The 14,095-nt window shown below is 45.2% G+C and overlaps 1 protein-coding gene across 2 annotated transcripts; it reads left to right on the top strand.

Annotated features, from left to right (window-relative positions):
* The first annotated feature begins 9,514 nt into the window (after positions 1-9,514).
* Positions 9,515-12,619, top strand: LOC136507882 (protein WRKY1-like). Of its 2 annotated transcripts, none has more exons than XM_066502477.1 (4): positions 9,515-9,642; positions 9,740-10,795; positions 10,890-11,015; positions 11,712-12,619. In XM_066502477.1, the coding sequence occupies exons 2-4, from the start codon at positions 9,954-9,956 to the stop codon at positions 11,854-11,856; spliced, it is 1,113 nt and encodes a 370-aa protein (XP_066358574.1). In that variant the 5' UTR covers positions 9,515-9,642; positions 9,740-9,953; the 3' UTR covers positions 11,857-12,619. The 2 variants fall into 2 exon arrangements, with proteins under 2 accessions (XP_066358574.1, XP_066358575.1); XM_066502478.1 differs by having other exon boundaries at positions 9,525-9,642; positions 9,812-10,795.
* The last annotated feature ends 1,476 nt before the right edge of the window (positions 12,620-14,095 follow it).

The raw sequence follows: 14,095 nt of genomic DNA, 5'->3' as shown, positions 1-14,095 counted from the left end.
AGCCCTAATCACAATTGGTAGGAACACCGTCAGCATGACATGGTAGTCGTGTGAGTTGTAGCCGATCATTATGAGGTCTTTCATGGAGACCAGGCTCTTGATGTTGGAAGAGAAACCAGTTGGCACCTTGATACCCCTAAGCAACTTAAGAAAAGTCATCCTCTCATCTTGTGTTAGGTTGCAGGCCGCACCTAGGATATTGACTTTACCGTTCTAAGGCGGTCCCGGGTGAAGGTCCGGCCTGATGCCTAGATTAACAAGATCCGTTTGTGACTTGATACCATCCTTTGTCTTGCCCTTGATGTCCAGCAGGACACCGATCGTGCTTTCAAAGACATTTTTCTCTAGGTGCATGCAGTCGACGGCATGGGGTGTATTCAGTGTTTTCCAATATGACAGGTAATTGAAGAAAATTGACTTCTTGAAAGGAACGGCGGCGGGGACTTCCTCCGTCTGGTCCCGCTTTCGCTTCCTTGTCTGCTTGGGCCCCTCTTCAGGTGGCTTCTTCTTCTTTCCAAACTCCACCTGATCCATGTCCTTGACCATCTCATACACCTTTGTCCCCCAACTAGTCTGCGTCGGTTGATCACGTTGCGGCTTGTCCTGATTGTCAAAGTATTTGTTCATAATACTTCTTCTATACCTATGATTTTTGGTGAGGAACCATCTGTGCCACATGTACACCATCTTATTGGATCCCTTAAGGTAAGTGTAGAAGGTCCCGTCGATGCAAATTACGCAGCCGGTCTTCCCTTTGATCTGCCTCGACAGTGAGAAGAGACCGGGGTAATCGGTGATGGTGACAAAGATGATTGCTTTTAGTGTGAACTTCTCCTTGCGGGATGCATCCACCATCTGGACCCCAACATCAAATAGTATCTTCATTTCCTCCATGAACGGCTCTAGGAACACATCTATATCGTTGCCGGGCTGCTTCGGTCCGAAGATAAGCATGGTCAGCATAAGGTACCTATGCTTCTAACATAGATGGGGAGGTAGGTTGTACATGGTGAGCACGATAGGCCAAGTGTTGTGCGAGCTACTAAGCTCACCGAACGGGTTCATCCCATCGGTACTCAGTGCGAACCTAACATGCCTGGGCTCCTTGCCAAACTCCGGGTAGGCCTCGTCAAAATCCTTCCACTGCTTGCCATCGGATGGGTGCCGTAGCTTGCCATCGTCTTTCAGGTGGTCAGCTGATGCATGCCAGGACATGAGCTTGGCATTGTCCGGGTTCCCGAATATTGCACATAGGCGATCGGTCATGGGCAGGTACCACACCGACAGTGCTGGACTTTTCCTGTGCGTGTAACCCTCTTCTTCATTGTCCTGCTGAGCCGAGATCTGTTTGGCCGCACTGCTCTTCTTTGCCCCCTTCTTATTCTTCTTCCGACCACCCCGCAAGCCTCCCTCGTCTTCTGCATCCACGCGACAACCAGCATTTTTCTTGTACCGACTAAAGCCGCAGTGCGGACAACTCGTCAAATTCTCATACTCATTGCCCCGATACAGGATGCAGTGGTTAGGGCATGCATCAAACTTTCTAAGCTTCATCGCCACTGGCCAGATCAGCTTCTTGGCCCAATAAGTATTGGCGGGCACCTTGTTAGCCATTGGGTACGTGGTGGCAAGGTAGCTTAACAACTCATTGAAGCTAGTGTCAGACCAACCATGATGAGCCTTCAACATCAACATATGGAGGTTAAAACGGAGCGCCGTGCACTCCTTCGGACAATCGCCGCCGTCCTTATAGAGAGGATCAACTACCACTTGCTTCAACTCTCTGAAATTCTCCAACCACTTTGGGCAACCCAACACAACGTCGTCTTCATCGAAGTGTTTGACTAGATCTTCAACAAGCTGCACATCCTCGGGTTGGCTCACAGTATCCTGACCATCCCCACTGTCGCTGGCTTCATCGGCCATGTCTTGCATTAGATCATCCACCGTGATGTAATCACGATAACTGTTGTCACTATCGGCTGGCGCAACTGCTGCTGAAGATGATGAGGAGTCGGGTGCTCCTAAAGGATCTTTATTCACCGGTGGTGTTGTCGTCGTCGACGTCGAAGAGCTCACTCCAGATGCACTGCCACTCGCACCAACTCTTTCACCGTGAAATGTCTAGACTGTGTAGCCCTCGACGAAACCATACATGATCAAATGAGTTTGCACCTCACTGTCTCGGTGGGCTTTCAGGTTCTTGCAACGAGAACATGGACATATGGTTGTCATCCGCTTCAGTCTCTTACGGTGAGCTTTACCAGCAGCAATAAACTTCCTTAATTCAAAGAGGTACCGCGGATCATTCACTCTATCGATCCGGTACATCCATTCCGACCTATCCATCATACCTGCGAACATTATCCGTCACAATCAACATTAAATAAAGAAGAATTAGGAGAAATTGATGATTTTTACATCCAAAATCATGAAAAAGAGAGGAAATGATGATGTGAAAGATGAAGCATGCATCTATGATGAATCTAAAGTTAAAGAAATACATGACATTATTTTTTTCATTAAAATTGATCTAGATCTAGATCTAGATCTAGAGAGAACTCTAGGTGATGGAAATAGAGAGGGAGGATGGAAGGAGAGATGGAGAGCCTTTATGAACCTCTTATGATGTCCTCCTCCCTCAAATCCAAGCCCTTCAACTCAAATCAAAAGTTTCCTCAAATTTTAGGGCAAAGCCTCCCCCCATGAGTTTGAGAGAGGAAGACCCGTGGAGAAGATGAAGGGGTGGTGCTGTGTATTCGTACAGGCTTTACCGCGGCGGGCAAGATAAAGCGTCCGCCTCGGTAAAGCAACTCTTTACCGCGGCGGGCAGTTTAAAGAGCCCGGCACGGTAAATCGTATTAACCGCGGCGGGCGATTCATACCGCCCGCCATGGTAAATAATGATTTTCTGTGGCGGACAAGTAAGGTGGCCCGCCGCGGTAAACTCTTTTCCTGCAGCGGGCGCCTCGGTGGCCGGCCACCGGTTAACCGAGGCGGGCAAAAGAGGTGCCCGCCATGGAGCCTATTTTGGCCACGCTGCGCAAATTGATTTTTGTAGTAGTGATCACCCCTCCTCCGGATCCAGTACGCCACCGCCATCGTGCCAAACCTTCACGCGCTTCTCCTCCCAAGCGGCCCCCGTGCGCGCGCTTCTCCCAGGATCTGCTCAACGAAATTTGTCTCCCCCTGTTCCTTCTCCCGTTTAACTAGATCAGACAGATGTGGACAGATGGCCACCGCCTTGCCGACGCTGCCCGTGTTCGCCCCTCCGGCAGCCAAGGCCGCCTAACTACGCCTGACCTCACTAGCTCAACTTGGCCACAGACCACCACGAAGAGGCCACCGCCGCCCCTCTGCGGTCTGCATGTACGACGCCATGGTCGAGGTGTGCAGCCGGCCCTAATTGCAGAGAGTCTAGTATGCTGATTCGATTTGATTTGTGCATTTTTTTTATTCGATTTGTTTGAGTTTATGAACCCCATGACTCTGCTGCTCATCAATCCTATAGCGGGGAAGGTTGAGGATATCTAACGCCACCGAAAAATGCAGCATGCATGACCTCGTCGCTGCAATGGTCTCTGTTCCTGAAGGTAGCTTGGTTCCCTGCTATGTGTATTGGAGATTGATTTCTGGACACATAACTACTACATATATCCTTGCTACAACAGATCAAGCTCTATTTGTAAAAAATACATGTGATCATTAATTTTTACAGACTTGTAGAAAGGGAAAATTAGCTCAGTACCATTAAAAGATCCAATCTTTAGAAAACTACCACTGAAAGATTCAACTGCAGAAAAGTACCATGGAAAGCTTTCTCCGTTATATCTTTTACCATCCCCGTTTACTGCACGTTAGCTGAAGGGAAAAATAAAAAAAGAACAGAGCCAACAGCAAAAACGCACGCAGCCTGAGAAGGTCTCGGACCTGAGCGCGACCTCGAGCGGCGCTCTTTCTCTCGCAGCGGCGGTCTTCCCCTCGGCGATGGTGCTCCTCCCCTCGGCGACGACAGCAGTGGTAGTGACTTCACAGGCCTATCCTCCATGGTGAGCCCCTCTTCTTCCCTACTTTTCTTGTTCTCCATTCTTTTTGTCCTCTTCTCATGGTCTGAACCCTAGGTATTGGGAATTTTGTAGTGCTGTGACAAGGGATTAGGGATTTGATTGAAGATGGATGCTACTAAAATACTAGAAGGGTAATCTCCTTGGACACATTCTACATTCTTCCAATGTGTATCTATTTTGCTGGTTTTTTTAGGGTGGACATAGCTATCTAAACGTACTGAATGAGGACCTGATTTATTTTTGTGAAATTGGGCCTTACTGTTTTCCCTTTGTTCTATGTGTTTCGGGCTGCATTTCACAGGATTGATCCAAAGAATGCTTGTAGAATAGAGGTCACAGTGAACTCATACTTTAGTATTGTACATGATAAAAAGGTCTACAATAGGGGCAGAGATGTAAGCTGGGTTGTTGATTCAGAAAAATATTCAGTCATTAATTTAGAGAAGGATATTGCTTCGCACTTTACATGGGACAGCAACCAGCAGGCAAATTTCTGGGTTGTAAAAGGGATACATTGGACAGACAAATTAATTTCAGATGGTCAGCTTCACAGCTTGCTAAGGGCATCTCAATTGGTGGAATTTATGATGATAGTGGGCAATCGTGTGGAGGTGGAATTTATGATGATAGTGGGCAATCGTGTGGAGGGGGATGACATGCCTCCTGCAGTGAACATGGATTGTGAGGGCATGCCTAATGAAGTGCCAGTTGTTGAGAAGAAGATGGAATTTGAGGGATTTGAATGGGCAGAAATACCACAATATGGAGAAACCATAGCAGGGCCATCAATGCCTGAAGAGGAGGAGAAGGAGCACTTCATGACTGTTGGGTGTGACCCTAATGGGGATGAGCCAACCGGAGTAGATGAAGAGTGGAGATACTTAAAACCAGTTGATGCTGCAGTTAATGATGCACAGCCAACAGAAAATATTAAAGTAGAGGTGCAGAAAAGAAAGAGGGCAAGGCCTATTCTGGACTTTGATTCTGAATGTGTTCATGATGATGAGGCTACTATGCTAGATGATTATGCTGCACCTTTTGCAACATATGACAAAGAGAATCCGATCATTAATGAAGGAGATACATTTGGAGACAAGGACGAGTTCATCATGACCTTGAGGACATATGCCATAAAAAATGAGTTTGGTACTAGGGTTGAACATAGTGACAAAGAGAGGTACAGCTGTGATTGGAGAATTTTTGCAAAGAGACTTCATGGTGGTGACACATTCATGGTTATTATTCTTTCTTTATAGCTTATAATCAAATATTCGTTGTACAATGATACATTTTTTGCAAGCTGTAGCTTATAATCAAATATTCGTTGTACAATGATACTTTTTTTGCAAGTTGTAGCTTATAATCAAATTTATTTGCAGGTGGTCAAACTCTCAAAATTGGATGATCACACTTGTCCTAGTTCAGAAACGGTGAAAGGCCATCAAGCTTCTACAGCCTGGATATCTCAAAGAGCAAAACAAATTATTGAAGAAGATCCCACTCTTAGCGCAAAGAAGTTACAAAGAAGATTGGAAAAGCATTACAATATTGAGTTGTCATATTTTAAAGTGTGGTTTGGGAAAAATCATCAATGGATGATATTCATGGCACTTGGGAGGAGAGTTTCATAATGTTATGGAGATTCAAAGCAGCTCTAGAAGAAACATGCCCGGGTAGCATTGTTGAGATTGATTGCAAGAAGATCAAAGGCAAAATACATTTCTCAAGGATGTTTGTGTGCATTAGAGCATGTGTTGATGGTTTTTTGTCAGGGTGTCGGCCATATCTTGGTGTTGATTCTACTCACTTGACTGGAAAATATAATGGACAATTGGCTGCAGCAACTGCAATTGATGAACACAACTGGATGTATCCAGTTGCGTATGGGATTTTTGATAAGGAAACAAATGCCAACTGGGCATGGTTCATGGCAAACCTGAAGAAAGCAATTGATACTCCACCTGGGTTGACAATCCATACTGATGCGTGGAAAGGATTAGCATATGGTGTCAACAAAGTCTTCAAAGGTGATGCAGAGCACCGCGAGTGCTTTAGGCACCTAATGGCTAATTTTAGGAAGAAATTCAGAGGTGAGGTGTTGAAATACATGTGGCCTCTTGCATGGGCATGTACAGCTCGAAGGCATGCTGCATTGTTGGAGAAAATTGGAACTGAATGTCCTAAAGCAATTACCTTTTTAGACAACCATCACAAGCTGATATGGAGTAGATCTAAATTCTCCAAAGAATGTAAAGTTGATTATGTTAACAATAACATATCTGAATGTTTCAATAATTGGATTAAGGATTATAAAGACCTTCCAGTTGTTGATCTGATGGATAAGATCAGAGAGAAGATCATGGAGAAAATCTACACAAGGCAAGAGATAGCCGTCAGACTTCAAGGGCACATCCTCCCTAGTGTGATACATGAGCTGAACATGAAGAGTCGAGGGCTACAATATGATATCAACAAAAGTGGTCTAATGTCAGCAAAAATTTTAGGAACAACGAAGGAAGGAAAAACTTGGAAGTATGCGGTTGACCTTTCGAAAAGAGAATGTGGCTGTGGGCAATGGGAGGTGTCTGGAAAACCATGCACTCATGCTATGTACTTATTTGGGAAAGTGCGGCAACTAAACATTGAGGACTTTGTACATGATTACTATTCTGTGGATAGATTCAAGATGGCTTACCAATTCCAAATCGCTCCTATGAATGACAAGTCTCAATGGCCAAAGGTTAATCTTGGTTTTGAAATGATTCCTCCACCACTACAAAGGGCTGCTGGTAGACCAAGAAAACAAAGAGTAAAGGCTAGAGGAGAGCCAGGAAAAAGAGGACCATACCAATGCAAAAGGTGTTTTCAATTTGAACATATAGAGAAGGGTTGTAATGCTACTCAAGCTGAATTAGAACAAGAACTTCCACCACCTCGTCCAAAAAAAGGGAAAAAACAAAGGTAATATAATATTTTGTTTCTTTTACGTGCTCAAAAAGTAGTTTTACCAATCCAAATTTTCAAATGTAGGATAAACAACTCTGAATCTATTGGAGCCTCCACAACTGATGCTAGGACATCTAAAGCAGCTGTTGAACCCTCTCCAATGCCTCATTCAAGCCCGGGTGTAACAACTAGAAGGATGTCATCCATTTCTCCGACTAGCCCAGGTGTAACAACTAGAAGGATGGCTGCAATCTCACCTGGTGGAATCAATCGGAGGCTCATCATTGAGTAGATGAATTAGCTATATTAGTACTGTAGTGTGTGAATTGTGGTCTTATATATATGTGTGTAATTTCTGGACAAACCTTGCTGAAACTTTTAGAGAAACCATGCTGAAATTTCTGTGAGAAATTTCTAGAGAAACCATGCTGTAGTGTGTGAATTGTGGTCTTATATATATGTGTGTAATTTCTGAACAAACCTTGCTAGAACTTCTAAAGAAATCATGCTGAAATTTCTACCTTGATGAGTGTTATATCCTGTGGGTTTAGGCAAGGCAACAACATATATGCTGCAGTCAGGTCTGGAGGGCTACTCAGTGTTTGCTTTTTTTTACATGTTTGCTGAAATGAATCGGGTGTGAAAGGCTGCTCAAATGAACCTTTCAGTAGGAGTTAACGTTGAGTTAACAGATGTGCTAGAAGCCTACGACGGAGAAATCTTTCAATGGTATTTTTCTATAGTTGAATCTTTTAATGGTATTTTTCTAAAGATTGAATCTTTTAATGGTACTAAGCTAATTTTCCCTTGTAGAAACTATACATGGGAGAGGTAAGGTCTAAACTAAAATTTATTACTCTTGGAAACTACATCTAGAAACTATGTATTGGGACTGCCCTTGTTTTAGGACGGGGGAGTAATGAATAGGGTTGAGTATAAGGTGGTTATGTAGTACATATGTTGTCAATCGAAATCAACTAAACTTCTATGTGGTCTAGGTCGTAATAGATAATGTGAGTATATATACTAACAAATAAACATCAGAAGAAGACAGTATAAGATTCAAATAATCCAATCAAGGCACTATAATATAAAGCATGATGTTAGAAAAAAAATGAAACCATCATTTCTTTAGGAAAAGCACTTATTCTATGATATTTCTAAGATTTTAGGATTTTTAATTTCAAAACTTTTTAGAAATTTTTTGGTTGCCTTATAGAAAACCTTGTTCTATAGTTTTTTTTAATAAAGTTTAATTGACTCATGAACCATTGATGAAGTTCAATTTACCTCCTTCGTGGTTAACATAGTATCATGTAGAGCGGTTGACATAACACTACATCCAAAACTGTCCAATGAACAATTCAAACAATTTTCAAAGTTAGAGGAGGCTAAGAAACAGTGTTTCAGTCAGGTGCTCTATTCGTTTGGACTTGTTTAGCTGATAAGTCATGACTAAAAGTACTGTTGGCTGGTTTGGTGTGAGAGAAAAATACTGTTCGTTGACTGATAAGCTATGACTTATGGGCCTGTTTGTTTCCGCGTCTGCGGCGCGTTTGAGCGGCAAACGCGAAAACAGCCCGCCAAACGCTCCGTGTCCGACGCGCGTTGGCCGGCCGCCCGCGACACGAAACGCGAAAAGTTGAACTGGACGTTGGGAAATCACGAACGCAGCCTCGAAGCTGTGTTCACTCAATACGGCCACGACTCCCAGAAACAAACAGGCCCTGTAAGCCAAATACGACCGATCGAATATGCTGAGGAGAGGTTAATGGAATTCACGAAATCGGAGAAGGTGAAATAAACATTTTTTTTTACTTTTCCTCGCAGCGGTTGTGGTGCGCCCCTCAACTGACCCCACAAAGGGTGGTCCCACAGCGGTGTTCCTCTTGCTACCTCTCTTTTTCTAATCTTAATCTGATCTGAAAATACACATATTTTATTACTCCATAATTAAAAGTCCCATCTATTATTAATTAATTAATTAATGCATATGAGACCAAAGTCACCATTTCATAGTAGGGCCGTGTTCTGCAAATTTTTTTTAAACCCGATGAATAGTATCACTTTCATCTTATTTGGTAAATATTGTCCAATCATGGACCAACTAAGCTCAAAAGATTCATCTCGTGATTTCCAACTAAACTGTGTAATTAGTTATTTTTTTTACCTACATTTAATACTCCATGTAAGCGGCTAAAAATTAATGTGATAGAGAGAGAGTGAAAAAACTTAGAATTTGGATGGTTTGGGTAGTATTCTTTTTCAAGCTGTGTACCCTACTGACCGCTGTCTTTGACATGTTGACTCCGATTCCCAACCGAAAGCGAAAGCGACGCTTTCCCGAAAACACCCCTCCGGATCCGGCAAATTAGCCCCTCATATACCTCCGCCGCGCGCTCCCCCCATTCCTCTCTCTCTCCCCCCTGCTCTCCTCCCTCCTCGATCCCCTGCTGGACCGTGCCGCCGCCGCTTCTGCCGGCCGTAGCCCCCAAACACCGCCCCCCCCCCCCCCCCCCCCCCCCCCGTGGTTCTGGTGCGGGCGGATTCGTTCGGCGCGTTCTTGGCCCGCCGCGGCCCTGTCCGTGCCGGAGCCTCGCGCTGCGCCGTGTTCCCTCCTCCAGTCCAGGTGCGCAATCCGGTCCCGTGCTCTTTCCCTGAGCCGAGGATTTGAATAATCCACCCCTCCTGAATCCTGATGGGCCGTTTCTTTCGTTCCTGCGCAGTTTGCGTCCGAGCCTTTTGAGATTCCCGGGAGATCTGCTTAATTCGTGCGGCTCTCTGATTCTGATGTGCAGACGCTGCTGCCCGTGAGCGTTGCGAGGAGCTTGAGGTCCGTCCGAGGTGGAAGAAGAGGAGCTCGTGGCTGAACGAAAGAACAATCCTTTCTTTGCGCACTCGGCGGCCGCGGCTGTCTCCATTCAAGGTCGGCTTCCAGCCATGGAGGAGGTGGAGGTGGCCAACAGGGCCGCGGTGGAGAGCTGCCACCGAGTGCTGGCCCTGCTCTCGCAGCAGCAGGAACCTGCCCTGCTCAAGAGCATAGCTTCAGAGACGGCCGAAGCCTGCGCCAAGTTCAGGAAAGTAGCCGCCCTCCTCGGCAGTGGCAGTGGCAGTGGCAGTGGCGGCGGCTGCGGCCATGCTAGAGGCAGGTTCTCCAGACGAGTCCGGCCTCTGGGGCTCGTCAACCAGAAGAGCCCCTTGTGGACCGGCGGCGGCAACCCGCTGGAGATGATGCCCAGCGCTGCTGCTGCTGCTGCGGCGGCTCCGTCTCCATCTCCATCGGCTAGCTACGCGCAAATGCGCGCTCGGCTCAACGGTGTGCCAGACTCGCGAGGGCTGGATTTGGCCTGCTCCAGCAGCAAGAGTGGCAGCCCTCATCCATTCGGAGCCCCCAAGCTGGTCCAGCCGCTGTCTGTGCAGTTCCAGATTGGGAATGTTGCGCATAGGTACCCGTTCCACCAGCAGCCGTCGCGGCAGAAGCTGCAGGCCGAGATGTTCAAGAGGAGCAACAGTGTGATCAGCCTCAAGTTCGAGAGCCCTAGCCCCAGTGGTGGCGCTGCGGGCATGATGTCGTCCACGAGATCGTTCATGTCGTCCTTGAGTATGGATGGGAGCGTGGCTAGCTTGGAGGGGAAGCGGCCGTTCCATTTGGTTGGCACCCCGGTCGCGAGCGACCCAGCAGATGCCCACCGCGCACCACCCAAACGGCGGTGCACGGGTAGAGGGGAGGATGGAAGAGGCAAGTGTGCCACTTCCGGCAGGTGCCATTGCTCAAAGAGAAGGTGAGTTGTGTTCTTGAAGCCATTCTTATGCTTGTTGTTATGTCTTGTTGGGTGCAATATTGACTCCCTTGAATCGTGCTGCTCTGTTTGACAGGAAACTGCGGATTAAGAGGTCGATTAAAGTGCCAGCCATTAGCAACAAAATCGCTGATATACCTCCTGATGAGTACTCGTGGCGGAAGTACGGGCAAAAGCCAATTAAGGGTTCCCCCCACCCGAGGTATGATATGAACTGAACAAGAAATATTCAACTAACATGAAAATGTGTATCAAATCCTTTTCAGTCATCATGATTGATGCATTATTCCCCTTGTTGCACCATGAGAGGTGGCATATCTGCATCAGGCTCTCAGGCTGCCCCTTTATCTGTAGAATAATTGTTGGTTGATCCTCCTCTCCACTTTACCTTTTCCTTCCTCCCAAGTCCTTCTGCAACTAAGGCCTATTGATAACTCAGTAGCTAGCACAATTAAATATTTAGTTAGTGGATAATCTCAGGGTTCAACTCTTTTTGTGCCAATTTACTGAGAAAGCAATGATATATCATGGGGACCTAAAGTAGGTAAATTATTATTGCTACATGCATTTGAATGCCATGTTAGGCTATCTACATCCTACAGCCTGTTCAGGTTGGCTGGGCTGGATCGTGAATTATTTACTGCTGGCTGGTTTGGCTGGTTTAGTGTGAGAGAAAAATACTGTTCAGCTTATAATCCACAATCGTATACGATCGTTTACGGCCTGCCGAACAGGCTGCTAATCTTGATTGCGTTCATTCCCCTACCCCATATCAAGCTTTAATGTCTGCCCTCGATGATAGGAAAATGTAGCTATACCATGAAGGCAAGCACATGGGGCTGATTGTTCCCCCCATTTCACATATTCTGATGTTCTCTTTGACTTCAATCCAATGCAGGGGTTACTACAAATGCAGCAGCGTCAGGGGCTGCCCGGCAAGGAAGCACGTTGAGCGATGCGTAGACGACCCAGCGATGCTAATCGTGACATACGAAGGCGAGCACAATCATAACCAGTTGCCAGCACAACCTGCCCAGACCTAGAAGATCAGTAAACTGTCGCTCCATTCAGGAAGCACCGGGGCCAGGCCTTTTCTGAAGGATGACCTAGCTGGTCATGTTAGAATCCCACGCCTTTGATTTTTGAATGCAGCAGCGATGAACATGGATCCATTTGAGAATCTGATGAGCTGCTTGGCCCCTCTTCTTGAGCTACACGCTGTTACAGATGCTATAGTGGGGACTGCTGCCAAGTTGTTCATCTTTCTTGTGAGCTGTGGCATGTATTATGACTGAAAGATGGTGCAGGAAGGAAAATGCGGCGTCCGATAGCGACCGGTGAGCTTTGCCGGTGAGTCTGAAGGGTTGAAAGCAAAGATTGACAAAAGGAAGTGAACAACCACGCATTGCTGTAAAAGGGTGGATTAGGATGGCAGGGTTGGCTTTTAGCGTGCACAAGTTCACTTGCCATGACTTGCCTGCCCTGTGTATGTTGCTTTTTGCTTTTCTGAAATATCAACATCACCTCTTTTGTTGACAAAAAAAAAGTAGCATTCCAGTTTCAGAGGGAGGAGGTCCGTACTGACCGCTGCAAGCTACGTAGGACCATTTGGGTTTTTTCTAGGTGTAGGCATTCCAGAAGGAAAGGTGCAAAGCTGTTGTTGGTGTGTGATTTGCCACCCCATGTACTATTGCTCTTGTGTAAAGCATTCTGTGTTAATGATTTCCCCATCAATCTGTGCCACTCTTCAATCTCGAGAGGTGATCTAGAAGATGAATGAATGCTCTTACGAAAACTTTGTACTTATTGAGGTCCTCTTTTTTTTGGAAGAAGGTTTGTCATATTTTTGTCAAGAAAATTCAGGAGGGCCCAAGAGAACAAAAGTAGGCAGGAAATAGTTTATTAGCATTTCCAGTCTCATGTTTGTTCTTCTTAGCTTTCAATGCTTCTAACAAGAGGTTGACAATTGAACACGTTAGCTGACGCTTACGAAGGAGTGATCCGGACATAATCACGCACAAGGTAGCATTATTGGAGTGGAGCAGCTCACTGGACAAAAATGTGTCACCAACCGACGATTTATTGCATGGTCAACCACACTTAAGAAGTTCTTGTCTTCGGCCTGTTCGCTGGTTGGTTTCTGGGCTGGTTTAGGCTGGCTGGTGCTGGTTTATTGTGAGAAATAAACACTGTTGGTTGGCTAGTTTGGGCTGGCTGAAACCAACAAGCGAACATGGTACTTATCTATACAGGGAGATCTAAAAATTTCGTACAGGGAATTTAAGGTGGGTGATCTTGTTGCAAGATTATGTCTCATGAACTGCAATTAAAGTGACAGACATCGTACACTACTGTCTGGAGGTCAAGGATGGGATTTAGCTTCAAGCAATGGCCCAGCATTGTACACTACTGTCTGACGTCCAAGCAAGGACATGACATAATGGCAAGCTACTTTTTTTTCCTTATACTCCTTCTGTCCAGAAAAGAATACAACTACGAGTCGCGTACCAGTAAAAAGTGATCCACATTTGACTAAATTTTGAGTGAATACTATTTACATTTACGGCTCCAAAATAATTTATTATGAAAATACATTTTGTAATTAATCTAATGATATTTATTTAATATCATAAATATTAATATTTTTTATCTATAATTGATTGAACTTAGATACTAAACCCCCTGCTAGAATTGTATTGTTTTTCGGATGGAGGGAATTTTATATTATTATTTATATTTTTTTTATAAAAAATTCTATTTGCCACCTGCGAGTTTGGCACGAGTCATACAATTTCAGGAAGTCATTTGAAATACAGCTGCACTTAATGTTTTACAAAATACAGCTGCTTCTGCTTCTTTTTTTTTTTTAAATGCCTTGATTTCTTTCTTTATCAAGGCTCTCATTATTGAGCGACAGAACAGGCTAACTTGCCATCTGTCGGCTGTCACTATTATCTGGCTAAGAATGATTAAGACACTGATAAGCTAAAACGGAAACAAAATCGATTGGAACATCCTAGCAGCATGCACATCTGGCCAGTGCCAGAGGAGGGGAGGGTTGGAACGTTGGATACATCGACAGCTGCTTATGTCTGACGGTCTGACCAAACATTTGATACGCTTGGAGGAATTCTGGAGGAATTTGGATGGTTTGGAGAAATGCTGGAGGAATTTGTAAGAGAAAAACATGTTCTGGATGAAAAAAAGAAACGGATTAAGCCAGGTTTAAGGGCACGCGAACAGGGCCAAAAAGTCTTCTTTTACACCTATGTGTCTTCTGTA

The sequence above is a fragment of the Miscanthus floridulus genome, chromosome 15 (genome assembly GCF_019320115.1).
Source record: "Miscanthus floridulus cultivar M001 chromosome 15, ASM1932011v1, whole genome shotgun sequence".
Taxonomy (NCBI): domain Eukaryota; kingdom Viridiplantae; phylum Streptophyta; class Magnoliopsida; order Poales; family Poaceae; genus Miscanthus; species Miscanthus floridulus.
This window is presented reverse-complemented; position numbering and strand designations above follow the sequence as displayed.

Excerpts from the sequence above, each read along its gene's own strand:
- LOC136507882 (XM_066502477.1), top strand. The coding sequence starts at position 9,954 with ATGGAGGAGGTGGAGGTGGCCAACAGGGCCGCGGTGGAGAGCTGCCAC. Across the intron at positions 10,796-10,889 it reads TGCCATTGCTCAAAGAGAAG|GAAACTGCGGATTAAGAGGT; the intron begins GTGAGTTGTGTT and ends TCTGTTTGACAG. Across the intron at positions 11,016-11,711 it reads AAGGGTTCCCCCCACCCGAG|GGGTTACTACAAATGCAGCA; the intron begins GTATGATATGAA and ends AATCCAATGCAG.